The sequence below is a fragment of the Anopheles gambiae genome, chromosome 2 (assembly GCF_943734735.2).
Source record: "Anopheles gambiae chromosome 2, idAnoGambNW_F1_1, whole genome shotgun sequence".
In the NCBI taxonomy this organism is placed as follows: Eukaryota; Metazoa; Arthropoda; class Insecta; order Diptera; family Culicidae; genus Anopheles; species Anopheles gambiae.
In genome coordinates, this window is record NC_064601.1 from 18,004,738 (window position 1) to 18,032,624 (window position 27,887).

Consider the following 27,887-nt stretch of genomic DNA (forward strand, 5'->3'; position numbering starts at 1 on the left):
ATGATGCGTAAAATGTTTTTTCTTTATTTTCTTCTGATTTTGAATTCCCTGCATTTCGGATTGCTTGTTTTTCCAAGACGCCATTTGTCAAACTGGGCGAAATGACAGCACCTCTCTTGCAAGCGATTTGGTAAACAGAGTGAAAAAAAAAACACTTCCCTCAACGATCTACGAAGGCAAGTAATGTCGGAAAAAGGTCTCTCGGTTTGCAGCACTACATAACAAAAACAACCCTTACAGAATCGGCCAACAGTCTGCCAAGATAACGGGCGTGATAATCAATCGAAAAAAGGATTATTGTGCGAGTGGAAACGCTGCCGTATGTGTGTGTGTGTATGTGTGAGTACGGTTGCTGTGAAAAGGTCGAACTTTGCAGGTTTCCTGTTGATTCACCGCAACTTCGTGGGACTCGCTGCTGATAAGAGTTGTGCTTGTGGATAGTCCCGTACTTTTATCACCTGTGTATGGTTTCGTTTCTGTGAAAAATTTCACGCAATATTTTCCCGTTTAATCGTTGCGATTAGCTGCCCGCTAGCAGTGGTGGTGGTCATTGGCATGCTGATGCGCTTTGCGTGTATGTTTATTTGTAATCGCAGCAGGCCTGTGTGCGATAGACCGCAGCAATCGCTCATGCCCAGAGCACCGAAATAGCATCTTCGTAACACCGCCGTGAGGAGTGTGTTTGTGTGGGTCGGTTGGCGTTATCAGTTCTTCGTTCAGCCGTGCCAATCGCAGGTTGTTGCAGTGGTTTGATTGAGGATTGAATTATCGTTGCCATTAAACGAACGATCCGGCGATCCCGCTGGCTCAATGGGGGGAAAGTGCTCTGTTGATACCCTGAAGGAACACAAGAAAGCAGTAGCGTTAGCGTTACAAACACAAAAACAAGAAACAAAAAATAAACAATCGCCAACACCGGTTACGAAAAAGTGGACCGATTTGTTAACATTCATTAGCAATATTGCACTGTTGTTTTAACATCTTATTGATGGTACTCATCTTGCTTTTTCTTTCTTTCCTTTTCAAACAGAATCTTAACGAAGGGGTAGCTTAACCCAACACAACTGCAGTGCACTACATCATCGGCAACAACTCTAGTTTGTACTACTACCATCGACATCGTCACGGTCAATCATCATCATCGGCGGACATAATCGTACGTGCATCACGTGTTTACATTAGCACAACCCAGACAAGAGAGAGAGAGAAAAAAAACAACCCTTGAAGCAGGATCATATCTCTGATTTGGAATGCAACGAACTCACATACGTTGATGATTGATTATCTGTCGTCGTCGTCTACCTGTCCAAAGCCTTTAGTCTGACAAAGAAACTTACAGCCACGCAGCATTCTGTGGCGGTTTTCCCCGTACGCCGTTGTCGCCATCGGTTGACCCCGTGTACAAATTGTGCGCAAGAGTGTAGGAGAGCTTTTTGGTGAGTATTTTTAGTTGCAAGCCAAACCAAAAAAGAAAAAAAAAGGAAGAATAATACCAATCACGCCAATGTTTGGCAACGGTAGCCGGTGACAATTTTCCGATCGAAGCCGATGATGCGTTGCGTATTGCCGCGAACGGTGGGTTGTTTTGTATGCGCTTATAGCAAGAGGGAAAGGTGAGTGTGTGTTGTTTGCGTGTTACAACAGTAACGATGGCTTTAAACAGGACGTACAACAGCAGATTGTTTTGTGTTTTTCACAGGCACAGGAGTATGTTTGTACTTGCTGTTGTGCTATATTATCAACCAAACCGAGCGACATCATTGAGCAGTAATTGCGTGAGCTAATTAAGCTAATAAGACGAGTATGCAAAAACTTGCATCAAGACAGTGGAAGAAGTGGCCGCTCATGCGACAAACGATTAGCACGCCTGGCCGTTCGGTTCCTTTATCTCGCTTAGTCACACGAATAGATTACGTTTATCTGCGTAACGGTGTGCTTATCGATTCATTTACTTCGATCGGATTCTTTGTTTGATTGTGGAAAAAAGTATCTAAAAGTGGCGCTTTTCGTGCAGCTATTCCTCCGGGAACAGTACCAATTTGCGATTTCACTCCACTTGTCCACAGTTTGCTGCAAAGAAAATAAAATTACAACACTTAACTAACGCAACATTTTGTTTTCCAATGTTTGTTTCAGGCGTTGAAAAGGAATATTTAACTCAAGTTTGACAACCACACAAACACCCCCCACAGTACCAACATGGGACAGTCACTGTCGGAGCCGGAAACCTCCAAGCAGTCGGCATTTTGCCAGAACGACTACTATAAGGTCGGCTCGAGCTGCATGCAGGGCTGGCGGATGCACATGGAGGACTCGCACACGCACATACTCTCCCTGCCCGACGATCCCGGGACGTCCTTCTTTGCCGTGTACGACGGGCACGGGGGCGCCAAGGTGGCCGAGTACGCGGGCAAGCATCTGCACAAGTACGTAACCCGCCGGCCAGAGTACGGGAACGACGTGAAGCATGCGCTGCAGCAGGGATTTCTCGACCTGGACGAAGCGATGCTGAACAACGAAGCGCTGCGCGAACAGATGTCCGGCTCGACGGCGGTGGTCGTGCTGATCAAGGACAACCGGCTGTACTGCGCAAATGCGGGCGATTCGCGTGCGATCGCCTGCGTCGACGGGCGGCTGGATGTGCTGTCGTTCGACCACAAACCGACGAACGAAAAGGAGCGGGAGCGGATAAGCAGCGCGGGCGGATACGTAGAGTACAACCGGGTCAATGGCTACCTGGCCCTGTCGCGTGCGCTCGGCGACTTTGGGCTGAAGCGCAACAAGCAGATCGAGGCGAAGGAGCAGATGGTGACCGCGTACCCGGACGTGGAGGAGCGGGAGGTGTCGGAGGGCTGGGACTTTCTGGTGATTGCTTGCGACGGCATCTGGGACGTGCTGTCCAGCCAGGCGGTGCTCGAGTTCGTGCAGGAGGAAATTGCTCAAGGCATCTATCCGCAGCAGATCTGCGAGAATCTGATGATGCGCTGCCTGGCGCCCGACTGCCAGATGGGCGGCATCGGGGGCGACAACATGACGGTGATTGTGGTGTGCTTTCTGCACGGCCAGCCGTACGAGGAGCTGGTCAATCGGTGCAAGGAAGCGGTCTCTAAGCGACAGGAGCAGCGGAGGAAGCGCCGCAGCCATTCGAACCGATCGCACGAAGGGCCGGTAGGGGAGGAGGATCCGGAGCACCAGCAGGACACGCCCAGAAGCCACAGCTCGGCCACGCTAGCGTCGGAGGAAGGGACGAGCCCCCGGCGGGGAAAGCCAGGCAATGGCCGGCTGGAGGATGATTCGTCCGGCAGCGAAAGTGAACGGTCGGAGGATGTGCACACGCCTGCGCTGGTAGTGGAGCCGCCCGGTGCCAGTGAGAATGGGAGTGATGGGGCGGCGCGGGACGACGCACCCAGCAATGGTGGCGAACTACCGGCGCCGGTGAAGCCGTCGTCGTCATCCTCCGCACCCGAAAAAGCGCGCGACACAAAGAACAAACAGACGGAACAATCGGACAGTAATAACGAAAGTGCAGAAGAAAGCAGCGAAGAGATGGATCTGAAGTAGGCTGCGACAGCTGCGAGTTGAGTGTGTGTGTGTGTGGGAGAGTGAGCTGTATGCAGCGCCAACCGTGAAGCACGCTGAAGCCACCGTGAACGGGATGTGAAATTATTTGCGTTGTATTCAGTTTTAACACACACACGGGAGTGTCCGGATTGTTCATAGTGGTGGTAACATTTTCTCTTCGTACATCTTGCGTTAATGCGTAATGTAACCAAAAAAGGAAAAAAACTCGGTGTTGTTTTTTTTGGTTCCGCGTGAAAGTGCGACTCCCGACTGTAGTAATGCGACTATGTTCAGTCTAGTTTTAATGGTGTTAGTTTAAACTATTTTATATCCCACTGAACACTGTTTTAGAGGGACAGAGAGAGACAAAGAGAGAGAGATAAAGGAACGAAGACGTTGGAAAACTCTTGTCATAGGGATACTGATACTAGCAGTCTGTAGGTTTCGGGTTTAATTCTGCTACCTTTACATCGGTGGACTTTTTACTTTTACAATTTTACCGTTTAGAAACAGCGCTTTACTGTTTTGTTTTTAATGGTCTGTAATCTGAAAAAGACGATCATTGTTTTTCGTACTGCATTCTTAGAAAAGGTTCGTTCAGTTCAGTTTTAGGCAAATTTGATCTAGCTTTCGATTTCGTTCGAAACGACTATAGAACAAACGTTGGAGCGATATTAGTGCAAAATGGAGATTATACATTAACTACGCTTACAAAAAATCAAACAATGTAACAAGAAACTAAAACCCAGGATCAAATGATGGACGTGTTGCGAAGGGAAATAGGCACGCACGTGACGGCGCAGGGACGGGCCCGGGCGGTCTATTTAAGACAGGTCTATCCTACAAAACAGGTCCCCCCAGTCCCTCCTTTGCGTTAAACTACCAAAGTGGTGCGCGCAGCAGTAGCGTTGATAATATAGCTTACTTGCATAGCTGAACTCCCCTCCTATTTGTAACTCTGATACGCTTTTTTTAGTCAAACATACAAAACTATACTGAGCGAAGCACTAAACCATCCTAGCATCATCCTTGCCTTTCTAGCCATACTCGAGGGGTACTAGCCACACTAACTAAATGACTAATCTAGAGAGAGGGAGCGAGAGAGGGAGAAACACATGTTATAAGATACTGTGGCTACACAATCGGTCATGGACACTACTATTGCACTGAGTTTGCTGGTACGCGATCATCCGCCAGCCAGTTATAAGCCGGGGCCTGGCTGTTCCTGTACATAGGCTAAACGTGCGCGTGTGTGTTTTTTTTGTACAAAACAGAAAACCCTACAAACAAACCAACTTTTCTAAAGCAACTAATGTAGCGTCTAAGCGACAGCAACAACAGCTCTAACTGAAACCACAGCAGTGTACTGTACTGCACCATCCTGCAGGTCCTGCCTTTCCGTGGACCGTCAGTCGGGGATGGGAACTAGGTTAGGAACTTACGTACCAGTGCTTCCACGCGGCTCTGTCTAGCAAAACGTGACCGTACAGACACACACACAGACACAAACATACATACACACTCCGGGATGAGCAGGTGTGTCCCGAAAGATTTCTCGTTTCGCGACAAACGATACTACATTGACGACAGTGTGCTATTCCGTTGTTCTTCTGGCCTAAAGAGGACGCCGTCGATCTCAAACCAAAGAAGACTCGACAGGGAGCAACAAAACCAAACGAAACTAGTAGAACCATACCCATCGGGGGCCACGGAGAATTGTGGGAGGGGGTAAGATCCTCACTGTACTCCTCTCCCGTTATCTCCACCGTCGATACCGCGTGTAAGTGCTGCCACGGTGCAACGGTCCACTTTGGCAAAGTGGGCGGCAAAAGGGGCAGAAAGTATATCATTAATCGATTCGATGGGATGAAGTGCATACGAACTGACGGTAACAGCATCGACACACACACATACACAGTTCTACATTGTACACAACTCTATCCTAAACTCGTCGATGGGATAAATATATATCTATTTATATTTTCTATTGCAAAGTCAAAGCTGGTAGCAAAACAAAAAAGACAATGAGTGCGTGTGTGAGACAGAGGAGGAGGAGGAGGAGAAGAGCGCAGGCAAGAAATTGGTCCGTTGGTCCGAAATGTGGGGAGTTAGTGTAGTCTGACCAGTTTTATTATCCAGTTGATTTGCACTGTGAAACGGAAACGGATCCTAAAATACATTTCATATGCTAAAACAGTGATTGTTGCTACTTTTTTTTCTTATTAGTTGCGTTATTTCGACATACGGTTCGTTACGTTTATTAAAAAGGCATGGTGTGGTATCTCCAATACACCTTGAATTTACCGTTTTTTACCACTTTTCTAACCCTCTTTTCGGAAGTGTTCTACCTCTACAATGCTAAACTATTAGGTGTTTCTTAAAAAAACACAGAAATGATAATGAGTTTAAATTAATGCTCTGTCGCGCTGTGTAGCGCCGCCCTCAATCAAACCAGTACACGTACACGACAAAATGATGCACAAACTCTAACCGTCGCCACCGGGTCGTTCTGGCCACCAGGTTCAGTTTGTACAGTGTGCCACGCTTCAGCTTCCCGTTCGCGTACAGCCGCACCGCGCCCGTCGTTTTGCGCATCGTTTCGAGCGCGAACACGTGCGCGTACCGGCGGTCGCGCAAAGCGAAGCGCGTCTCGTACCCGTACGCCTGGTGGGCGACCGGCACCGAAACGACGGCCAGCGACTGTCGCGCGCTGTGCCGATCGAGCGTGATGATGAGATGCGAAATCGTCTGCCCAACGGTGGCCCCATCCCGGCAGCCCGTCCGACCGCCCCCGTGGTGCGTGCAGTTGAGCAGGCAGCTCTCCTCGCCCCCGCCCAGCTCGTACTCGGGCGGACAGTCGGTGTGCACGCAGATAAATCCACCGCGCGTGTTGATGCAGGAGAAGCTTTCCCCACACTCGTCCGCCTGCAGGGCGCACTCGTCCACGTCCTGGCAGCGACCGGCGTCTCCGTCCCACCGGTACCCATCCGGGCAGCGGGGCATCACCAACGCACGGGCCGACGGTTCGTTTCGCTTCCGCTTGATGGTGCACGTTTTGCCATCGCTGGCCAAGAGATACCGCTCCGGGCAGTAGCATTCGTAGCTGCCGACCGTGTTGCGACAAAAGTGTGAACATTCGTGCACCGCCTCGCGACACTCGTTAACGTCGACGCACTGCACGTCCTGCAGGATGGTACCGTCGTGGTGGTCCGCCGTTTCGTACAGCACCGCCCGGTAGCCGGCGTGGCAGTCGCACTCGTAGCTGCCGACCGTGTTCAGGCAGCGCTGGCCCTGGCCCCCGCACAGCCCTTCGAGACACTCGTCCACATCGGTGCAGCCACCGTGCGTGGCGTTGTACGCGAACCCGTCCGTGCAGTCGATGATGGTGGTGGTGGTGGATGCCGGCTGGCCAAAGTTGAGCTTAAAGTCGGTCGTATCGTTCGACAGCCGTACCGAGTTCACCATCGACACCGTGATGCTGAGCGTGGCGGGCAGCTCCTCCGGCTGGTCCACGTACTCGACCGGGCGCGCCTCGGCGAACTGCAGGCTCGGCACCACCTTAAAGTCCTGCTCCGGCAGCTCTTCGTCCTCGTACTCGTACTCGGGCTCGTAATCGTTCGATTGACCACCGTACGGACCACCGTACGGTTGCGGCGCCTGGTTCGTATCGTACGTCAGCAGGGGCGTCAGTTTTCTCTTCGTATTCCTCGTGCGCAGCAGCGCATCGTTCCGGCACTGCTTGGTGCTGCACTGGGCGATCTCAACGTTCTGGCCGACGCACGGCTTTCCGCCCGCCTTCGGTTCCGGGTTGTTGCAGTACCGCCTGCGCTTCTTGATGCCCTTGCCGCACGATTTGTTGCACGGCGACCAGCGCTCCCATTCGGACCAGCCACCGTCCACGTGGCATTCCTGCACCTTGCACGCTTTCACCTCACTTTCCGCCCCGTCGCACGGGAGCCCACCGTGGCGCGGGACCGGATTGGAGCAGCTGCGCATGCGCAAGCTACGCCCGAATCCGCACGGTTCGCTACAGCCGGTCCAGCTGGACCAAGCCGTCCAGCCACCGTCGATCGGGCAGTACTTGACGTGGCACGGTTCCTCTTCGTACGCTTCGCCGACGCACTGCTTGCCGCCGAGCGAAGGTGCGGGTTTGTCGCAGGCACGGCTACGATGGCGTATTGACCGGACGCCACTGAACTCGGACACACAGGACAGCGAACAGTTGCTCCAGCCGGTCCACTCACCCCAGCCACCGTTCACCGGGCAGGGCAGCAGTTCGCACGCCTTCAGCTCCACGTTCTCGCCGACACAGTTGAACCGCTCGCCGTGGGCAGGCGATCCGTTCACCAGCAGACAGATGCGGGACCGGAACTGGGTGCCGCTGCCACAGGTAGCGCTGCACGCCGACCACGCACCCCAAGGCGACCAGCTTACGGGAACTGCGGGAATAAAGGCATTACCATTTACCAGTGAAGTAAGGAGGGAAGATTCGACAAGCTTACCATCGATCGTCACATGGAACTCGCGGCTGATCTGTCCGAGCGCATTGCTCGCCACACACTGATAGGTTCCGGCGTCCGTCAGCTTCGCCGCCAGCAGCCGCAACGTTTGCCCATTAACCCCGAAGAACAAACCCTCGTCATGTTTGCCCAGCTGCTGGCCATCCTTCACCCAAGTGACGGACGCTTCCGGCGAACCGTTCGTTTCACACGTCAAATCCAAGCTGTGGTGCAGCGAGACGCGCTGCTCGTACTCGTACCCGGCCGCCTTCCACGTCGGTGCCGCCTGCACCACCAGATGGAACAGCTTCTGGGCCGAACCGGCCGTATTGTTCACGAAGCACGAGTACGTCACGGTGGCACGCACGTCGTACAGCTCGACGATTGGTTCGCGCGTCGCCAGCATCACGTTGGCCCGCTCGTCCAGATAGTCCACCTGCATCCAGTGCACCGCCGGCACCGGATGGCCGAGGCTCGTGCAGTCCAGCGTTACGTTCTCGCCCGCCAGCAGCGACAGTTCCTCCTGGTCCGGCTGATCCGCGGACAGGTTGCTCTCCCCGTACAGCACACTGTTGATGATCGAGGGCGGCACCAGCACTTCCAGCTCGAACAGCAGTTCCGTCTTGCCGACGGCGTTCTCGCCGTAGCACAGGTACGAACCGGCGTCCCGCAGCTGTACGGCGGGCAGGAACAGGGTGCTGGCACCATGCTTCAACCGATTGCCGTTGCGATACCAGCCGATCTCCGGCTTCGGTGTACCCTCGATCGGACAGAACAGAAACAGTGGCAGCCCTTCCAGCAGGCGAATGGTCGTGTCGAGCGATTTCAGCCGCTCGACCTGCACGTACGGTGGGACGGTCACGTCCAGCCGGGCAACGCGCTCGTCGAACCCGATCGCATTCTGCGCCAGGCACAGGTACTTGCCCCGGTCGAGCAGTGTCGCTTTCGGTTGGCGTAGGGAGAACCGAATTTCAAACGGTGCGCTACGTACCGCGTGGAAGCTGTACAGCTGGAGGCTTTTGTAGAAACTGTTCTTCACGCGATACTGTCGATCGAGCTCCATCGATGGTGCGTCGAGATCGGCGGTCGAGGCGAGCACCTCGCCCCGATGGATGATGCTCAGGACGGGGATGGGATTGCCGATCGCTTCACAGTCCAGCTCGATGCTGCTGCCCGCGAGGAGCGATTGATTGGACGCGAACAGCGTTATTTGTGCAGGTTCTGTGGAAGAAATGGAGTGAAACGATTGTTCGGGACTGGGCATGAGGGGAGGATACGCACGATAGACAAGCACTTTGAAGGATTTCTTGTTCTGGCCAAAAATGTTTTCCACCTCACAGTGGTACGTTCCCGTGTCCTGGGGTTGGATGTTGACGAACTCCAGCACCGTGTCGAACTCCTCGAGGGCCACACTGTCGGTAAAGAGGATGAAAAAGGTAATTATTATGAGTGATATGTCTTGAATTCGGTCGTCTTCTTGGTCTGGAATTCTTCAGATGTTGTTCCCTCTTCTCCAAAATTCTTCTATTTGATCCCCGCAGAGCATCGGATGCTGCATCCGTTATGATCCGAGATCCCTGGTGATGTTGCCTGATGTCATGGTTGTTCCAGACCTTAGACCTGGATGTCTAAAGGAACCCGAGGTCTTGGTCTGGAACTCTTCATATCTGGTTCCATCTTCTCCAAAATTCTGCTATTCGATTCCCTCAGAGCACCGTAATGATCCGAGATCTCTGGTGATGTTGCCTGATGTCATGGTTGTTCCAGACCTTAGACCTGGATGTCTAAAGGAACCCGAGGTCTTGGTCTGGAACTCTTCATATCCGGTTCCATCTTCTCCAAAATTCTGCTATTCGATTCCCTCAGAGCACCGTAATGATCCGAGATCTCTGGTGATGTTGCCTGATGTCATGGTTGTTCCAGACCTTAGACCTGGATGTCTAAAGGAACCCGAGGTCTTGGTCTGGAACTCTTCATATCCGATTCCATCTTCTCCGAAATTCATCTATTTAATTCCCTCAGAGCACCGTAATGTTCCGAGATCCTTGGTGATATTGCGTGATGTCATGGTTGCTCCAGACCTTAGACGTGGATGTCTAAAGGAACCCGAGGTCGAAAGACGACTGTAATGTCGTCGGAGGACCTCAAGACAAGGTACGTCAGGCCCAGTAAAACGGCTCTAGCAACCAACCCTCCAAACTCAGCTTGCGTGTCAAGTGTCCCTCAACTCTAGTTTTAGTCCCGTACATAAAACATCGTGCTTTGGAGCTCCCAAGCATACGTACTCCTCTTTCAACCACTGGTAGGAAGCGGATGGATTCGATTGCATCTCACAATCTAGCTGCAGATCCTCGCCGACGTACACCTCGATCGACTGGACTCGTTCGTCGTAGAACAGGGGCGCAGTCATCACGTCCAACCGGTACACCTGCGTCGATTTTCCCAGCTCATTCTCTGCCACGCACGTGTACAGATCGCTATGGTGCAGCGCCACGTTCGGAATGGTCAGGTTGGCCGTCTGCGACACTAGCTGTGTCGTATCCGCACTGCCCCGGTTCCAGTGGATGGACGGTTCGGGCGAACCGCTTGCCTGACAGAGCAGCTGTAACGTTTCGCCGGAGAGTAGATTCACCTCCACCGCACTGCCGAGCGGAAGTCCGTCCGGATTCCACGATCTGTCCAAATCGTCCACCGCCCCACCATACTCATCGCTCAGCTCGTCCGGATGCGTCCGGTGGATGGTGGGTGGTGTCAGGACGCCCACCACAAACGACTGTCGCTCGGTGCCGGCCCGATTCGCCACCACGCAGGTGTAGGTGCCCTGGTGCCGTGCACGAATACGATCGATGATGAGCAGGTTCTCCTTCAGCCTCACGTCCGTCAGATCAAAGTGCTCCTCCAGGGCGCGTTCGTTCAGCTGCCACAAGAGGCTGTTGAAGTTTTCGAACGGACACACCAGTACCAGCGGCTCGTCGGTGCGTACCTTGAGCGGGGTTAGACTGTCGGTGTGATTCATCCCGCTGATTCGTTGCGGTGGACGTAGCACACTGACGAACATGCTGTGTCGATCCGTGCCTTCGGAGCTTTCTAGCTGGCAGGTGTACGTCCCGGTGGAAGCATTGCCGTGCCCAAGGTAAAGCGTTGGTTCGTGCAACACGGCCGTCCCGTTGAACAGCCAAACGGCGGTCGGAGGTGGACTGCCGGTACCGGAACACTCGAACTGAGTCGTTTCATTCGGCAGCAGGGTTACGTGTGACGGTAGCGTTGAAGTTACCTTTGGCGCATCTGTGAAGAGGGAAAGAAAACAATCCAAGTTACCATTGGTCTCGGTGAGAACGGTGCAAGAATTGGTCGCACTCGTAGCAATCCTTGCAATCGTGTCCCAGATCTCTCCACAACACGCAGGTTGTGTTTGTGTGTCAGAAGTTCCATCAGAAACACTCGAAACCATGAAGCTGCCGACGTTCTACCAGCAGGATCTTTGGGACCGCGAACGCATCAAAGCGGAGCGTGTATCGCGAGAACGGTTCGAGGCGTCGATGAAACAGTACAACCAGCAGTGCTGCTGCCGCCAGAAACCGGCCTGGCGTCCACCGGATGGATGGCCCGAACGTCCGAAACAGTCCAGCGCCGAGATCGGTCGGTTTGTGGGTTCTCCGCTCGAGAAGTTGCTGCTATCAGTGCCCCGCACGCCCTACTTTAGCTCCCTGCCAACGCGATAGGTGCGCGAGCGCGAACTTACCTCGCACGGTTACGTAGTGGATCTTTTGCACCGCACCATGCTCGTTCTCCAGCACACAGCTGTAGACTCCTGTTTGGGCGTAGGAAATGTTCGATATTTGAAGTCCCTCCTCGGACACCTTCAAATTGGAAGCTGACACAAGCATCGTGTCGTTAAATTTCCAGTAAACCGTTGGCTGAAAGCAATAAAATTAGGAGAGTTAACTGTGATGTTGCGCAGACTTTAAACCAGAGCCTACTGTGGTGCTTACTTCTGGAATGCCCCATCCGTTGCATTCGAGCAGCACGTCCTGGTTGGCACCGAACTGTAGCGATATATCCAGCGGACCCTTCACTTCTGGAGGTCCGTACGTCTCCACCGTGAAGGTTTGCTCCGCCATACCGTACTCATTCGTTCCAGTGCATCGGTAGAGACCGGCAGTTTCGTAAGTCACTTTTAGCGTTTGCTGTCTTTGATCCGGATGTTCACTGAAGCTACCCTCAGGTTCCCACCGTACACTGGGTTGCGGTATGCCACTGATCGTACAATCCAGTGTCACCGTTTCACCCACTTTCGCTACCAGCTTTTGTGCGGATGATGACGCAGTAGGTGCTGCTCCCACCAAAAGCTCCACGGTGGAGGACACACGGCCAAGCGGGTTGCTGGCAATGCATTCGTAGCTACCCTGCACCGTCTCACCGAACGGTTGCTGGAAGAGAATGGTTTTGTTATCGTTTTCAAACTGCAACTGCGCCGTTTCGGTGACCAGTGCCCCATTGCGAAGCCACTGTACGGTAGGCTCCGGTAGTCCCTCCACCTCACAGCTCAGCGAGTGGATCCGACTGCCCGGTTCCCGGTGATGCCGACTGCCAGGCACGATCTTGAGCTCATCGAGCAGCATTGTGTCCACGACCGGTGGTGCCATCATGTGCAGCTGCAGGATCATTGCCTCGGCACCGTGGCGGTTGGAAAAGATGCACGTATAGCTGGCCACGTTGTGCGGCCGGAAGCCGTCGATCGTCAGCCGATAGTGGACGGCGTTTCGTGACTGATCGTTGTCCAGCACGACCCGCACGTTGTCGATCGTTTCCTCCGGGCTGCTCTCGAACGTGCCCTGCTGGCTGGTCCAGATGTAGTCCGTCAGCGGCTGGCACAGCTCGCAGACGCAGTCGAGTGTGATCGTGGCACCGGGCGCTACGTAGATCGTCGACTCTGTGGGCTTCTTGATGACCGGTGGTGCTAGAGAGAGGGAGAGAGAGGTAGTTCAAGGAGAAATATTTGGAACTAAAAATTCTACAAAAAAGTTTGTAAATCCTTCATCTTACCATTCGCTGCACCCTCCAGGACAAACGTTTGCTTAGCGAAACCGTAACTATTTCGGGCCTCGCATACATACAATCCCTCCTGCGCGGGAGTCATAAGAAACCGGATCGTCCTGTTTGTGTTGGAGATGGCCGATTCGTACACCTGCGGTTCACCGGTTTGATCCAGCGTCTGGTAGTACCACTGGTAGTCCGGCAGAGGCATCGAATCGACGGCACATTCCAGCTCAACTTCCGTGCCGTACTCACGCAGCAGTGCCACACTCGGGACGGCCACTCGGGGTGCATACTCGACCACCACTGTGCTTGGCTCGCTGGACACACGCTGTCCGTTAATGTCCGCGTAGCAGGTGTAATTGCCCGTGTGCTGTTTGTCAATATCCGTCAGCTCGAGGTACGATCGTCCACTTGCCATCGGTAGGGGCTTCCAGTTGTGCGTCCAGTGTACTTCTGTCCCGCCTTCCGTGTGGTGGTGCTCGAGGAAGCATCGCAGCGCAATGAAGGGTTCACCTTCGACGGCTAGCGTGTGCTTGGGAAGCAGACGCATGGTGGGCTTTTGCAGTGACGTCACTGTACATAGGTATTAAGCACGGGATTAGTGACTGAGCTGAGTGGCGAACACTTCTAACAGACCAGTGTGTACTCACCTCGAACCACAACCGTTTTCCGGTCCTCGCCGACGTTGTTTTTGGCGTAGCAGGTATAGTTACCAGCATCCGCGATGGACACGTTCGATAGCAGCAGGGACAGGATATTCGACTGTCTGCAATGGTAAGGGAAATTAGTTGGTTATTCTCCTAGTAGCTCAATAGAAAGAGCTGGGAGATTAAGAGAGGTGAGATTCAGATAAATCCAGAAGGTGGAACCAAAGGGATATTGAAATCAAAGAGATCATATTTACTATAGAAATAAACACACTTTCTCATCAAATCGTTATGGGTAATATCAGAATGGTGGATACGAAAGTCTATAGAGAAGACGACGAACAAGCAGATCCCGTGGGAGGGAATAGGTTCAGAGTAGCCATGGCACCGGTCTCGTAGTACAGTCGTCAACTCGCACGACTTAATAACATGTCCGTCATGGGTTCAATCCCTAAATAGACCGCGCCGCCATACGTAGGACTGACTATCCTGCTATGGGGGGGAATCAATAAGTCACTGAAAGCCAAAAGCCCACAAGTGGGTACAGGCAGGCCTTGACCGACATCGGTTGTTGAGCCAAAGAAGAAGAAGAAGCCATGGCACAGTCAAGGCATGTAGTCGTCAGTCGTCCCCTTTCAAACTTTGCTAATGTCTTCAAGCTGCTATGATTTATTAATAGGTCCTACTTCTTCTTCTTCTTCTTTTTCTTCTTTTTCTTCTATGGCACAACCACCGTTGTCGGTCAAGACTTGTCTGTACCACTTGTGGAGGTGGCTGTCAATGACTTATGGATTTGGATTACCCTCCATGACAGAATAGTCAGTCCTACGTATGGGGACATGGTCCTTTCGGGACTTGAGCCCATGATGGACATGTTGTTAAGTCGTACGAGTTGTCGACTGTACCACCAGACCGGGTCTTACTAGCATGCAATAAATCGGAACGAACTCACACGCAGTAGATCATCTGATAAATGATCGCGAATATCCGAAGTATCTGATCTTCTCTGAAGCTATGAACCCAATTGGAGAATTCTGCGATTTGGGAGTGGCTAGGAGTTTGGACAGTATTCTTGAGAGTGCTCGACGATCTAACGCAGCAGATACTGGGATGAATATTTTAATGTTATCATGAAATAAAAGTTGGCTATACGATGGAGTGATGTTCATCTTGAGACCCTTGGCATGACAAAGCCAAGTGTTTAAACGCTACTAGCAAACCACGCGTCCCGAGGCGTCCTGGAGTATTACCACTCCAATTAGGTGATCTTTAACCATTTCCGCTCAAAGGTACACACTTACTCAAATTGCCTTTCCACCAACTGCTTGCTGTCGCCCTGCACCCATGCTGCCATCGCCGGGAACGGCGACTGTATCCGACAGTCGAGCATAATCGTGTCGCCTTCCAGGAGGTCCATCGCCTGCGCAAACCCAACGCTCACTTCCGGCGGTGTCTGATCGATCGCTTGCATCGCCGTCGAAAGCAGCCGCTGAAGCGTTTGCCCGTTCGCATTCTCCCCATTCAGCGTCAGCTTGAACTGTTGCCGCGGCACATCGAACGCGTCGGTGCGGTAGAGCGCTCCCGTCCCGGGCACCAGCTTCAGCGGAAGCGTAAAGTTAAACTTGGCCCCACCGGGAGCGCCCACGTTGTGGGACGCGATCGTGACGGAGGCAAGGCGCGAGATTAGCTGCGCATCGGTCGGTTCGATCGCGAGATAGTTCGCCCGATTCAGGACGGGCTGGTGCGACAGGCTGACCGTGTCCTGCGGTTCGAGCAGCGCAAAGCCAAACCGAAACTGCACCTCGCTCAGCCCGGACAGTCGCACCGAGTGGGACGAGTCGGAGCCGGCCTTAATGTTCCACCGGCCCGGTGCCGGGTCGGCCACGTTCACAACCCGCACGTTGTCGAGGTTCAGTACGTCCCGCGTGCCACCGTACGGCGCTTGCTGCGGGTCGAGGATTTCGATCGTCGGCTTCACGCCCGCCACACTCACACTGAACTCTCGCAGCGTGCTGTCCACGTTCAGGGCGATCGCGTGCTCGCGCGCGTTCGGCGAATCGATCGCCTGCAGCGGCACGTGGTCGACGTCCATCGTGGTGCGTATCGCGAGCAGCACTTCCTCGATCTGGTCCTTGCGCAGATCGAACACCTGCCCGTTGCTGGCGGCCGCAATGCTGTTCATCACCTGGTAGCCGGGCGTCCCCTTCCCGTCGCAAAACCCGGTCAGCAGGAACGTGATCGGCGTTTGCTTCCTCTGCACCAGCTGCAGCACGCGCTGATCGAGCCGGAAGTCTTTCGCCGTCGCGTCGGTAAACACGTACACGAACGAGTCGGGCATCGCGACTTCGATCGCACTGGCAATCGCCTCCAGGGCGGCCTCGGGACAGTCGCCACCGCCAATGATCTGCAGACTGTCCAGCGCGTTCAGCAGCTCGTCCACGTTGCGTGTCACCAGGCGGGGGCCCACGTGCGGATCGCGGAACGGCACGAACACGTAGTTGTAGATCGGGTTGCTGTCGCGCTGCGTAATTTCGGCGATGATGCGCCGGGCCGCATCCCGCAGCTGCTGCAGATCGTCCAGCATGGAGCCGGTCGCGTCGAACACGATCACCAAACTGCGCTGCCCCTCCTTCGGCGGAAGCAGCGACTCGCGCCGCGTGGCCAACGTTCGGTTCAGTTCCGGCAGCAGGACGTTCGACAGCATGCGTCCCCCATCCGCCAGCAGGGACGCGGGGGCTGCCACGCGGTTCCGGTTCAGCTCGTCGTCTTCCTCCTCGGCGATGGCCGGAAGCGGTTGATAGTACTTCCTTCGATCCATGGGCTGCGTGAGCATGCTTCTGAGCTGCTCCTTGATCGTGGCCGGATCGTTCGGGTCCGTGTCGTTGGACGCGTTGGGCGCGAGCCCCAGCCCCAGCAGATCCATCATCTCACGCGACTCGGGCCGCCGGCGCAGAATGCTCACTATCTCCTTATCAAACAGCATTGGGTCGTCAGCCTGCGGGAGCGAATCCCTAGCGTCGCCACTGCCATCGTCGTCACCTACGTCATCGTTGCTGTTGGCGAGGTCTGGATCGAGCGGTGCGTGCGACGCTTCGTCATCGGCCGCCTCCTCGGCCCAGCCACTATCGGGAACGGTGTCGGGCGGCCGGTACCCATCGACCTTTGGCGGGGCGCTTCCATCGAGCGTGAGCAACTGATCGCGTTCATCCGGTACCAGTATCGCACTATCAATAAGCTGTCCACTGTCATGGCTGATATCACTGATTAGCCCACCACCGTCAGCCGCTTCGCCGTCGTCCGGAAGCGGCGACTGATCGCCGCGCAGTGCCGCCGGTTCTAGCGCGTACCCACCCTGGCGCTCCTCCTCCTCCTCCCCGTGGACGTTTGTTTTGATTTCGTGTAGTTTTCGTTTCAGCAAGCGATCCCACAGTTCATCGTTATCAAGCTCGTGCTGTGTTTTGCCAGCGGCAATTGCACAGCCGCCCAGCAGGATCGCAAGAATAAAGGTCCCGTTTTGCATGGTAAGTTTCATTACATCGAACAATTACGGCACTGTTTGGCGCTGGCGGAGAAATAAAAAAAAGACACACGGCCTAGAAGTTGCACTTTCCACAGCACATTTCTGCACTGAGCGATCGTGAACGAGAACGCCGATTGATGGAGCTGGAGTTCGCGCGAGGCTTTTGCAGTGACCGGATACCGCCCGCCGGATGCGCTGTAAAGACACCGCGCGGATCACTTTGGGGCGGGCCTTTGTTGGAATAGCTTCCCGTTCTAGAATGCACCACTGTAATCACTGTTCAACAGACACACTCCGGGCGGAAGGAACACACAGCTCTGTCCGTTCAGCCTGTCCGATCAGCCGAGCAAACGGTACGTGCGCACTGGCTCGCGGCAACCGAAGAAGTGATTCGAATTACACCGATCGCGCACCGATCACGCTGGCGAGTAATCTACATTCTATTGTACAACCGAAGGGATGGATGGAGTTACAGTGTCTGTGTGAGAGTGTCAGGGAGGTGGGCAAGTTTGTGTACACTTTTACGAAGATTGTTTACTGTTTTTTTTTTGTAGAATGTGATAAATGATTTTTTCAAGCTTTTTTTCAATTTTTTAGTAGATTTTTTTGTGAGGCGTGGTTATTCAATGGTTGTTAAACTGTTTAAAAATATTTTTTATTTATATTTCATCATTCCTCGCTGATGCATGCACACTTTTTTATTGAGTAGAAAATAAGCATGAAAAATGCATTTTTTTAATTATTCAAGAAAACCGTTAGCACGATGTTCCCCTTAGTACGAGCAGCGCCATCTAGCGATGGGTAATGCAACTATTTCAAACAAAGTCTTTTCTCTTCACGCTGACACAATTCGAAATTTGTCTCGATATTTTCTCGTTTTCTCGTTCTCACTCACTATTTATAATGCTTTTCTCATTTCACTGATTAAAACATAAATTTACTTTCGAAATTCAAAATAATCATGCGTTTGCTCTGCATTCCTGCAAGCGTAGCAAAAAATGTTACATGGGTACATATAGCACCCATTGCACGCACACATGCGCACGCTCAGGGGGCGACTGTCACAGCGTATCAAAATCAAAACAAATGCAAGTAGTAGGGCAGCGCTGCAATCCCACAAAACAGGGCGCTCAAAACGTTCGTCAATAATACCCGAAATCCAAGCTATGTTTGCGGACGTTGACGTGGACGTGTTCATTAGCAACTATACAATCATCGATCCGGAAATCTATCAACTATGGGTGGAAGGCTACACATGTAAGCAGTGCTGCGACACCGGAACACCTGAAAATCGAATGCTGCTGATACCAAATGTTTCTTCTTTTCAGTCGTGGAAGCGGTCACGTTACTTAAGCAAAAGGGTGGCCTATTTGCGGACGTGCCGCCCGAGCTGATCGCGTCGGACGTGCAGGACCACTACCGCACGTACGCAATGTTGGAAAAGTTTCTGCACGCACCGCCGAAGCTGTCCGAGCAGCCAACGTTCCAGATCTGCCCGCAGGACCGTTCGCTGCTGATCGAGCACTACTACTCGCTGGACGATGCGGTGGCGCGCGAGCTGTTCGGCAAGAAGCTGAACGCGCGCAACCGCAAAGACCTGGACGAGGTGGCGGACAAGACGGGCGTGCGGTTGAAATCGTGCCGCCGGCAGTTTGACAACGTGAAGCGCATCTACAAGGCGGTCGAAGAGACGCAGGGCAACCTGGCGTGCAACATCCGGCAGCAGTTCATACTGCCGGAGGAGCTGGCCCAGAAGTACGCGGCGGTCGTGTTTATCGCGTGCCTGCGCTTCGAAACGACCAAGCGGAAGCTGCAATATCTTAACTTTAAGGATTTCTACGAATGTGGACAGGTAGGGTTGGTTGCTAAGTGCCTTCAACCGATTGCAATTGTCACATTACATGTACGGTTTCTCTTTTGCAGGCTTTGATGACCTTCTGGACGTACACGTACCAGCACTCTGGTGCCGATTATCTGGACACCGAGATGGATAAGGAGTTTCTGCTCGACTTGCGCGAGATCCGGTACCTGCTGGATAAGGAGAAAGAAATCAAGCAGTAAGTTGATCGAACGATGCCCGATTGCGAGCTGCTAGATTAAAATCCGTCCGTTGAATTTGCAGCTTAGTGTCGCTACGGTTGAAACCGACGCTGCTGGAGCGCGCCTACCAGGAGGTGGAGAACAACTTCCGCTCGTACTACCGGGCGATCATTATGATCGCGTGCAATTTGCATCGTACGCGCGAGCTGCGCCTGCTGTTCGTTGAGCTGACGGAACGGTTGATCGAACCGTGGAAGCAGAACGGCTGGACGCGGGAGCAGGTGCAGATGTTTATGCAGTGCATGACGCAGTGCGTGCTCGATTTGGAGGTGCCGCGCGACAACCAGGACATACGGTGTCTGTGGGACCGGTACATGCAGGTGATCAACGTGTGCCTGTTTCGGATGTATCACCCGTAAAAGGGCAGCCCGCTTGCAAGGTGCCGATCTCTTAGGCGCTTGTTGGAAGGGGGGCAAAAAATAACGCAATAGGGATAGGGAAAGCATTAGTTTGTGTGTACCGCTTCCATAGTCATACCAGGCAGAGTTTTAATATATAAATAAATTCTTCATTACTTACTTACTTACTTATCCGGCGCTACAACCGCTTTGCGGTCTTGGCCTGCCTCAGGAGTGTCCGAAACCGCTCACGGTCTCGCGCCTTCGTCTGCCAGTCCGTTATCCCGGCCTTAATGGCGGACGCCTCCACGCCATCTTGCCACCTCAATTTGGGCCTACCACGCCTCCTCTGTCCTTGTGGACGGGCTAAACAGACTTTACGGGCTGGGTCGTCCGTTTCCATGCGTACAACATGGCCAGCCCACCGGAGCCTGGCGAGCTTAATACGCTGTACGACAGTGAGGTCGCCGTACATCTCGTATAGCTCGTCATTATAGCGGCTCCTCCATTGTCCTTCCACACATACGGGGCCAAGTATCCTTCTGAGCATCTTCCTCTCGAACGCGGCTAAGAGGGCTTCGTCAGATTTGGACAGTGTCCATGTCTCAGAGGCGTATGTGAGTACTGGTACTTTATAGGTACTATATAGTTCCAGCTTCGTCCGTCGCGACAGGTTCTTTGAGGTGAACTGCTTTTTCAGGCTGTAGAATCCGGCAGCCAGCATTCTTGCGCGCAACTTAACTTCCATACTGTTGTCGTTGCTGACCTTTGACCCAAGATAGGTGAATTCTGGGACGACTTCAAAAGTGCGTTCACCTATCTGTACATCACGCCTACGTAGATTCGGATTATTTATTGGTAGGTTCGCTGATGTTGCCACCATCAGTTTGGTCTTTGCCTCGTTTATCTGCAATCCGAGGTTCTCTGCCGCCTGCTCGATCCCTTGGTAGGCTTCTGCTACATAGGAGAGCCGCAGACCAATGATGTCTATATCATCAGCGTATAAATAAATACACCTGTTCTCACTTTCCTCTGAATCTTTATCCAGTTGCTATGGATCGCAATCCATGAGATTGGATCGCAATCAACTACGTCTGAATCGTTTGCAGCTACGTTTGGATCGTTTTCAGCAACGTTTGGATCGCTCTCAGCTACCTTTGGATTTTACGGTAGCTCGCGTAAATCTCGTTGCAGCGCAAAGTTTATTTCGTGACCATTCGGCGTACCTCACGATTCTCCTCATGACAGACAATTTGAAAAGCAACAATTTCGTATTGTTCTATGTTTGAACCCAATTGAGAATATGTGTTAAAACCCCATTTTTGAGCTATAAACAACATTTGACAGATTTGTCTGCTTCTACGCATCAGAACAGATTTCCTCCATTCTAAAGATGGAATATCCGGCTATACCTCGAAACCCTGAACAAGACTAAATGACCACGTAGGTCGTTACGCTAAAAAGAAGAAGATTGTGCTGGTTTGTTTGAAAAACTTGGTCTAATAACCAAAATCGTATGAATGGTGATGTAAGCTTCATATAAAAAATACGATAAGATTTTATAATTGAATGCATTAATTGTTTAGTTCTTTCCTTGGGGTGCAAATGTGTCCCGCGGTCACCAAATAAACGGTGCGCTAAAACGAAATTTGCGCGAGCTACCGTAAAATCCAAAGGTAGCTGAGAGCGATCCAAACGTAGCTGAAAACGATTCAGACGTAGCTGCAAACGATTCAGACGTAGTTGATTGCGATCCATTCTCATGGATTGCGATCCATAGCAACCGGATAACGATTCAGAGGAAAGTGAGAACAGGTGTAAATTCTACATAATGCGGATTAATTCCAGTTACTATTAAAAAAAAAAAAACAAATTATTATAATCTTGCAGGTTGAAATTGATAATTTCCTGCATAGCAAAATGTTAAAGACTACATGCATTTCACAATTAATAACGGCTTATATTTAAAGCTCGAGTAAAAATATTTGTTAGGCTTCTCATTGCGCTTTTAATTTGCTCATTTTTAGAAAGTCCTTCCTATTGGAGCATCTTTGTGCTCTCCCGTAGCGTCTCCCTTTATCAGGACTGTTTGAAACGCTGGTTTCTTTTATTCGTCCTCTTCTTCTTCTTCTTCTTCTTCTTCTTCTTCTTCTTCTTCTTCTTCTTCTTCTTCTTCTTCTTCTTCTTCTTCTTCTTCTTCTTCTTCTTCTTCTTCTTCTTCTTCTTCTTCTTCTTCTTCTTCTTCTTCTTCTTCTTCTTCTTCTTCTTCTTCTTCTTCATCTTCTTCGTTATATGGGTATTTCATTTGGGTCAAGGCCTGCCAGTACCACACGGGCTTTCAGTGACTAATTGATTTCCCCCCATAGCAGGGGTTTGAACTCATGACGGGCATGTTGTAACGTCGTACGAGTTGACGACTGTACTACGAGACCGGCTTAAGGAGCCAGATAGTAAATTCTTCGAATCAAGACATCAACTTGGATGTAATATACGCCAAATGTAGAGCTGTATTTGAGTGATGATAATCCATTTGTTCGATGTCGAATGACCAAAAGGTAATTAAAATAATATCATAAGCATTATCTGTAGCACAGTCTATAAGAATGCTGTTGGAATTTGCTACCTAATTCAAATATGTTCTACGGCAGATTCGTTGACTGTAAGAAAACAAAACGTTCCACTGTGTGCTGTTGATATCATCAGAACGGAGTCGGGTAGCAAACAAAGAACGATTGCGATTGCATGGAAAGGAAGGAAGGAACTTAATTTTCATTTCTTCTAATCTTGCATCTTTCAATCAGAGTGAATCGTTCTGTTTGTGATAGAAGTAGTTTAGTGAGAGGTTAGGTAGAAGATATAACGAAATGAATATGCTCAAGAGCCTAACGCTTTTCTTGGTGTTGTATGTTGCGTGGAAATGATGGCGTTGTCTAATAGATGGGGAGAATAGAAGAAAAAATTGTATCTATTTCTTAAAGTGAACTGCAATGGTATTTGTTTTGTTAAACTTTTATGGAATTGATTCGCATAATAACTCACCTTTTTCCCACTTTCCACTTCCTGTAATTGGTTACAACAAAGGAATGGTATTACTGCTTGCTTCTCGGTACCATTTAGCTCTCAATTCACCCATCCAGTGGTTGCGCTTTTTATGCGCATCGCGTTGCGTTAAACGCGGGCGAGCTTTTGTGCACACGTTTATTTTTCCTTGCGCTGAAATCCGGTTTCGCAACGATGGGGGAGTAGGAAAAACCACCCCCCGTCGGCATAGCTCACCGTAGCTAAACGGTGAGGATGAACTGAGCAGCGAAGCTGTGATTCAGAAGAATACAAAAAAAAAACAAGGGCGTGTTTGTGTAAATTGCACAAACAACGGGATAAGACACGGCACAGAGCCGCCACCACACCGACGGAGCTTGGGGCGTAAATGAATGAGAAGTGGAAGAAAAATAGACAAAAAAAAAGTCCACCGTACCAGGGCAGTGCATTTTCTGGGCAGAACAACAGACGCTTCATTTGGACATGGCTCGCTTTTCTTCTCGGCACAGCTTTTCAAGCAGCAATGGATGGCTTTGGATGCTAATAGATGGAAAGCGGTGAAATGGCACCGACACCATATGCACAGCGCAATTGTTACAGCCACCCGGCTGTGGCGTGCCTTTTGGTGATAGTTGGTGTAGCAAAGTTTAAAGGAAGGTAATTTTGTTAATTTTTGTGGGTTTATGGTAAGGAAATCACTCTCAATTTGCTATAGAAAAAGGAAGATGATGGGGTTTAAATATTTTAATTTGTTTTTTTGTTGTTGTGATTATTAATTTGAGCTCAATTATGATACCAAAGGTTTGTTTTACGAAATCTCCAAATTTGCCAGATTTACACTATTTCTTAAAAGCTGATTGTAGGAAAAAAGATTGCATGTAACGAATGATTTAAAAAATATTCAAAATAAGTTAAATTTTTGAACTAAACAGAGCAGTGAACTAAAAAATAGAAACAGAGCAGGTATAGAAAACGAGATTTATTGACTTTCGCATATGAAATCGATCTAGTACACATCGTTGGAGAGTGTTCGAGACAACGATTTCGATGAGGGTCGGGTGGTCAGTCTAGTGCTTGATGTTCGAATAGAAGGTCCTCTCTTGAAGCTATTTACACATTTGATCTTGAAAAACTTTGAACTGAAAATCTGCAGAAATATTAAAGTAAGTTTAAGATTAACACATCGATAAAAGGGGAAGATCACGTGTCGCAAATCAACTGTGCCTACCAAATCGTACGATAATGCCAGTTGGACGTAGCATAATAGTGTAAAACAAGATGGCTTCCGCTTTGACGATGGTTATATGTAATCTCCACCCTCCAACAAATCATAATCAACAATTAGCAAATACTACCGTTAAATGAAAATCATCACCAGCGTCTGTTTGTGTACCTCGTTTTTTCTCATTTAAATAACTCTTCTCCCCCAAAACGCTTATCCCCCGATCGAAGCGATGCCATTGAAACGACCCAGTTTGTTCGCCGTTCTGCCTGCCAACCGTTTCGGCTAATTATTTTCCCATATTTCCGTACTGGCCCAACTGGTACCGGTGGTGGTGCCACATTGAACCGTTTATGCAAAACAATCAAAGTTTCATAAAAAACACACTCACACTCACAAAAACACACAGAATCACACACACACACAGTTACACAAATCTACCCGCCGGCGTACATTTGAAAGAATCTCCACCACTCCGAGTTGATCCAGTCCAGAGCCTACTGAGTTGGATCACTTTTTGCCGTTGTGCCAGAAAGCGCCCTTGAGGAAAGGAAGGCACAGCACAAGCACACCGACTAAGAGGGCTAAAGAGTGTATGCAAATTTATTGAAACGATTCGCATAAACACCACCATCACCACCACCGGCTAGGCCTTCTAATGGATGGGGCTACCCCGGGAGAGGGTGAAGATGTGTGGCAAAAACGGGGAACGAGCTGCTCTTAACTCGGAAGATGCTGGCTAACCGAGCCAATCGTCCGACGTGATGGAAGTAGGTTGGGGAGTCCACTATGCTAGTGATTGGTAACGCCAGAAAAGGCCAGAAAAAACTGCCAAGGGCAAAAAGAAGTGGCGATGCTTATCTTAAACAGCTTGTTTGTGTACGCTGGCTGGTTAATTTTCAGCGAAACACTGTTCGGCTTTGTTGATGTGGTACAGTTGCTTCTTGTTGCAGAGCAAATTGGGCGTAAATTGAAGGGTAGAGTAAAAATGTATAAAAAACATTGTTTTACTTGATAATAATATAATTTAGCTGGAAATTTCTTACAGAGTACCAGGCTGAAAGTACTTGGTACAAATACTTTTTTTTCCTCTTTGGTGCTGAAAAAATCCGGGGAAAAGCGTACGATAACGTTGCGTAACCTTCAAACGTCCTTCACCGTTTACCGCACTCTCCTCCCGGGGATGTTCGCGCGACCCAAGCACCGTCTTCCAAACATTCCGTTTTGCGGCAACCATCCAGTTTGATAAGCGATTGTTGTTCGTCTAATTTTGAATATTAGTTTCTAACTCGCAGCTGAGGCCCTGGGAACAGGCCTTGGTATTAAAACGGTCACGTGACAGAGTGCGGACACGTTCTGCCGAACACGCAAACGCTGCCGTAGGCGGGGGAAAACAACCAAAAGGGAAGAATACAAAATTGGTCAGCTGTTACAATGCACACACGCCGATAGAGTGCCGAGTCGTCAGAAGAGTCGTTGTCCTTCGGTTGCAACTGATGCGCTTTGTGCCAAGTGTGTGTTTGTGTGTGTGTGTGTGCGAAGTGTATGGGGCGCTGTAGGAAGAAGCTACAAAAACAAAGCTAATAAATGGGAAACCGGGCAACCAAAGCCCCGAGCACCCGGATGCTTGCTGGAGCGTCGGCCAACGTTTGGCCCAGCAGAGACACCGAATGCAGCGAAGGACGATGTCGCCGCGTGGTCGGCATCGTCGTTCGCGGCGTTCGGGTCTTTTGGGCTGCTGGTTCGGGCGTGTTTCGATACACACAAAAAGAGCCGACGCTATACACGGAGCGCGATGCGTTTTGTTGCGCGACCTGTAACGGTTGGGGTGGATTGACTATGCGACAAGCTTCCTTCGGTTTACGAAATGGAAAGGGCAGGGGGGGGGGGGGAGGAGGTTGTGGAAAGGATAAACTAAATGTGGAAAGTTTCATAAGAAAAGCTTCACATTGATGTAAAACAAACATAAATTGTAAGAGATTTGTTGTCTCAAACTTATTTAACATTGTGAGAATATCCATTTCCTGATACTGTTGAGGTAAACGTTTATATTTTATCGGAATATTTGATGTGGAATAGTCAGGCTTTTAGAAAAAAAAACTCAACTAACATTATGAGCTTAAAATGTCATATATTCCTACTTTTCGGCTCAACATACTTTCCATTGCCTTCTAGTAAAACAGTCTCTCACTAATCGTGAAATACCAGGCGTCTCCATGCGTTTCGAGCAATTGGACACGTGGGCGAAACACATTTCCAAAATAAACTCAATTTACGTAAGTTTCAGGGTGTAAGTAGTCACGTGCTACCAGAAAATAAATGTCACAAATGATACCAACCCAGCTGCGTTTAGCTGCTGCTACTGCCGGCAAACTTTGCTCGCCCGCAAAGCATCGAGTTCAAAACGTTTAGTGCTTTCAATTTGAAATGAAAATGCATCTCGACTGCACCATACCATGCCCGTAGCAAACAAAGCCGACCAATATTAACAAACGGGCACAGAGAGCACAAAGAGTGTAAACAATAGCTTAATCCGGGGAAAACTCTTTTCCCAAACCCCCATCCCGGTACCACTTTCGTGGTTGTTTGTCTGAGAGGAAAAGAAGAGAGAGAGAGAGTACAAGCGGAGTGACCGAACGACACAACCGTTTGTGTTGCATCGCGCACCAGCGCGGGTGGTGGATGTGGTGGGCAACGCGCCACGCAAAACCCACCCACATTCGCACATGCAATGCAATTGTTTAGGGACGAACACAGGACGCTTTTGTGTGTTGTGTGTGCGCGGGGTAAACGCTGGAAGACGCCTGTCGCGTCAATCGAACTTTGAAGGCGCCTTCGAGACGTTCGTTTCCGTCTGCTGTGTTGGGGACCGCATTTACAAAAAAAAAACGGCTGCTCTTTTACCGTTCACCCCTGTTTTGTGGCCGTTCGTATCGTGCTGCAACGTCACAGTAGCCGAGCGGCCGGAGCCAGGCATCCTAGGCAACGCGTCTCCACGGAGATTGGATCTTCGCTCCGGTTCGGCACCAAGCGATGGGACGAGAACGTCGGCGCGTGGGTGAAACCAGGATGACTTTCCCACACACTCTCTCTCTCTCTCCTTCGTTCTCGCTCTAAATCTCTCTCTCTCTCCTTTCCTTTCTCCTCTCCCTAAGGGCTATCGGTGCTGCACACAGACCTAAAGACGGTGGTCGGTGGTTGGCTAGCCCGACACTAGACCGAACCAGCTCAGAGTTCAGTCGTCGTCATTTCGTCTTCAAACTCGGACCCTGTGAGTGATTGCCGTAAGGTGTAGTCGCGCGCGTGCTAGAGTTTCCCTTGTGTGTACAACCTTTTGCGCGCTGTCGTGCGTCGTGTGTGAATGTGAAACCTCACACACGCGCAGCGGAATAAAAAAAGAAGTAGGTAAACGAGTAGGTTGTGTTGGCTGGTTAAAGGGGCGCTTTAAGGTATTGTGTTGTGGTACGGTATAAACCAGTGCCGCACTAAAGATAAGCTTACCGCTGTGTGGATTGATAGTGTGAACGAGCTTCGGGGCGTTTGGTGACGTGATCACGTTGTTCACACTTCACGCGCCATCGGTGGGAGGTGATAAATGGTTTCTGTAATCCTTGCTAAAGCTAAAGCAGTGGAGCGTAGGTTTTCAGTTTTTTTTTGTTTTCTTCCTTTTAGCACTAACGACTAGCGACTCCCCGACCGAGGTTATACTGGCTAGACTGGAAGCTAAGTGGAAGTGGAAGGAAAAAATCTCCCTTTTCTCTAACCACAACAGACACACAGCGTGTAAGGTGCTCGTGGAAAATGGATGGTTGTTTTTGCCATCATTAAGGGTTTCTCATCCTAGGGCCGAGTTACCTGTCGCCAAAAAGTTTGCAGTAAAACTTTAAAAACATTCGCAACTTTTTTGAGGCTTGCTGACAG

At 50.8% G+C, this 27,887-nt stretch overlaps 3 protein-coding genes across 11 annotated transcripts; 2 read left to right on the forward strand and 1 right to left on the reverse strand.

Moving 5' to 3' along the window:
• The first annotated feature begins 74 nt into the window (after positions 1-74).
• On the forward strand, positions 75-5,761 carry LOC1269292 (probable protein phosphatase 2C T23F11.1). 9 transcript variants are annotated; one of them, XM_061646970.1, is made up of 4 exons: positions 75-176; positions 241-339; positions 1,031-1,436; positions 2,137-5,761. In XM_061646970.1, the coding sequence occupies exon 4, from the start codon at positions 2,200-2,202 to the stop codon at positions 3,559-3,561; it is 1,362 nt and encodes a 453-aa protein (XP_061502954.1). In that variant the 5' UTR covers positions 75-176; positions 241-339; positions 1,031-1,436; positions 2,137-2,199; the 3' UTR covers positions 3,562-5,761. The 9 variants fall into 9 exon arrangements, with proteins under 9 accessions (XP_061502954.1, XP_307914.5, XP_061502957.1 ...); XM_307914.6 differs by lacking the exon at positions 241-339 and having other exon boundaries at positions 109-176; XM_061646973.1 differs by having other exon boundaries at positions 154-574.
• Positions 5,661-17,692, reverse strand: LOC5667756 (hemicentin-1). Its single transcript, XM_061646969.1, has 9 exons — positions 15,049-17,692; positions 13,751-13,866; positions 13,107-13,673; positions 12,053-13,020; positions 11,803-11,977; positions 10,346-11,345; positions 9,342-9,472; positions 8,064-9,281; positions 5,661-8,000 (listed from the first exon to the last, which is right to left on the reverse strand). Exons 1-9 carry the CDS (start codon positions 17,277-17,279, stop codon positions 6,004-6,006), a joined length of 8,403 nt encoding a protein of 2,800 aa, XP_061502953.1. The 5' UTR covers positions 17,280-17,692; the 3' UTR covers positions 5,661-6,003.
• A 572-nt stretch (positions 17,693-18,264) lies between these two features.
• Positions 18,265-19,893, forward strand: LOC1269289 (acidic fibroblast growth factor intracellular-binding protein). Its single transcript, XM_307911.5, has 4 exons — positions 18,265-18,524; positions 18,596-19,119; positions 19,191-19,324; positions 19,390-19,893. Exons 1-4 carry the CDS (start codon positions 18,305-18,307, stop codon positions 19,724-19,726), a joined length of 1,215 nt encoding a protein of 404 aa, XP_307911.4. The 5' UTR covers positions 18,265-18,304; the 3' UTR covers positions 19,727-19,893.
• The last annotated feature ends 7,994 nt before the right edge of the window (positions 19,894-27,887 follow it).

What these genes read in the sequence shown, in the direction of transcription:
- LOC1269289 (XM_307911.5), top strand. Translation starts at nt 18,305, where the DNA reads ATGCGCACGCTCAGGGGGCGACTGTCACAGCGTATCAAAATCAAAACA. An exon ending in ATGGGTGGAAGGCTACACAT is followed by an intron (nt 18,525 to 18,595) that starts GTAAGCAGTGCT and finishes TCTTCTTTTCAG; the next exon opens with TCGTGGAAGCGGTCACGTTA. An exon ending in AAGGAGAAAGAAATCAAGCA is followed by an intron (nt 19,325 to 19,389) that starts GTAAGTTGATCG and finishes TTGAATTTGCAG; the next exon opens with CTTAGTGTCGCTACGGTTGA.
- LOC1269292 (XM_061646970.1), top strand. Translation starts at nt 2,200, where the DNA reads ATGGGACAGTCACTGTCGGAGCCGGAAACCTCCAAGCAGTCGGCATTT.
- LOC5667756 (XM_061646969.1), bottom strand. Translation starts at nt 17,279, where the DNA reads ATGAAACTTACCATGCAAAACGGGACCTTTATTCTTGCGATCCTGCTG. An exon ending in GAAAACGGTTGTGGTTCGAG is followed by an intron (nt 13,674 to 13,750) that starts GTGAGTACACAC and finishes ACCTATGTACAG; the next exon opens with TGACGTCACTGCAAAAGCCC. An exon ending in GTTCCATGTGACGATCGATG is followed by an intron (nt 8,001 to 8,063) that starts GTAAGCTTGTCG and finishes TTATTCCCGCAG; the next exon opens with TTCCCGTAAGCTGGTCGCCT.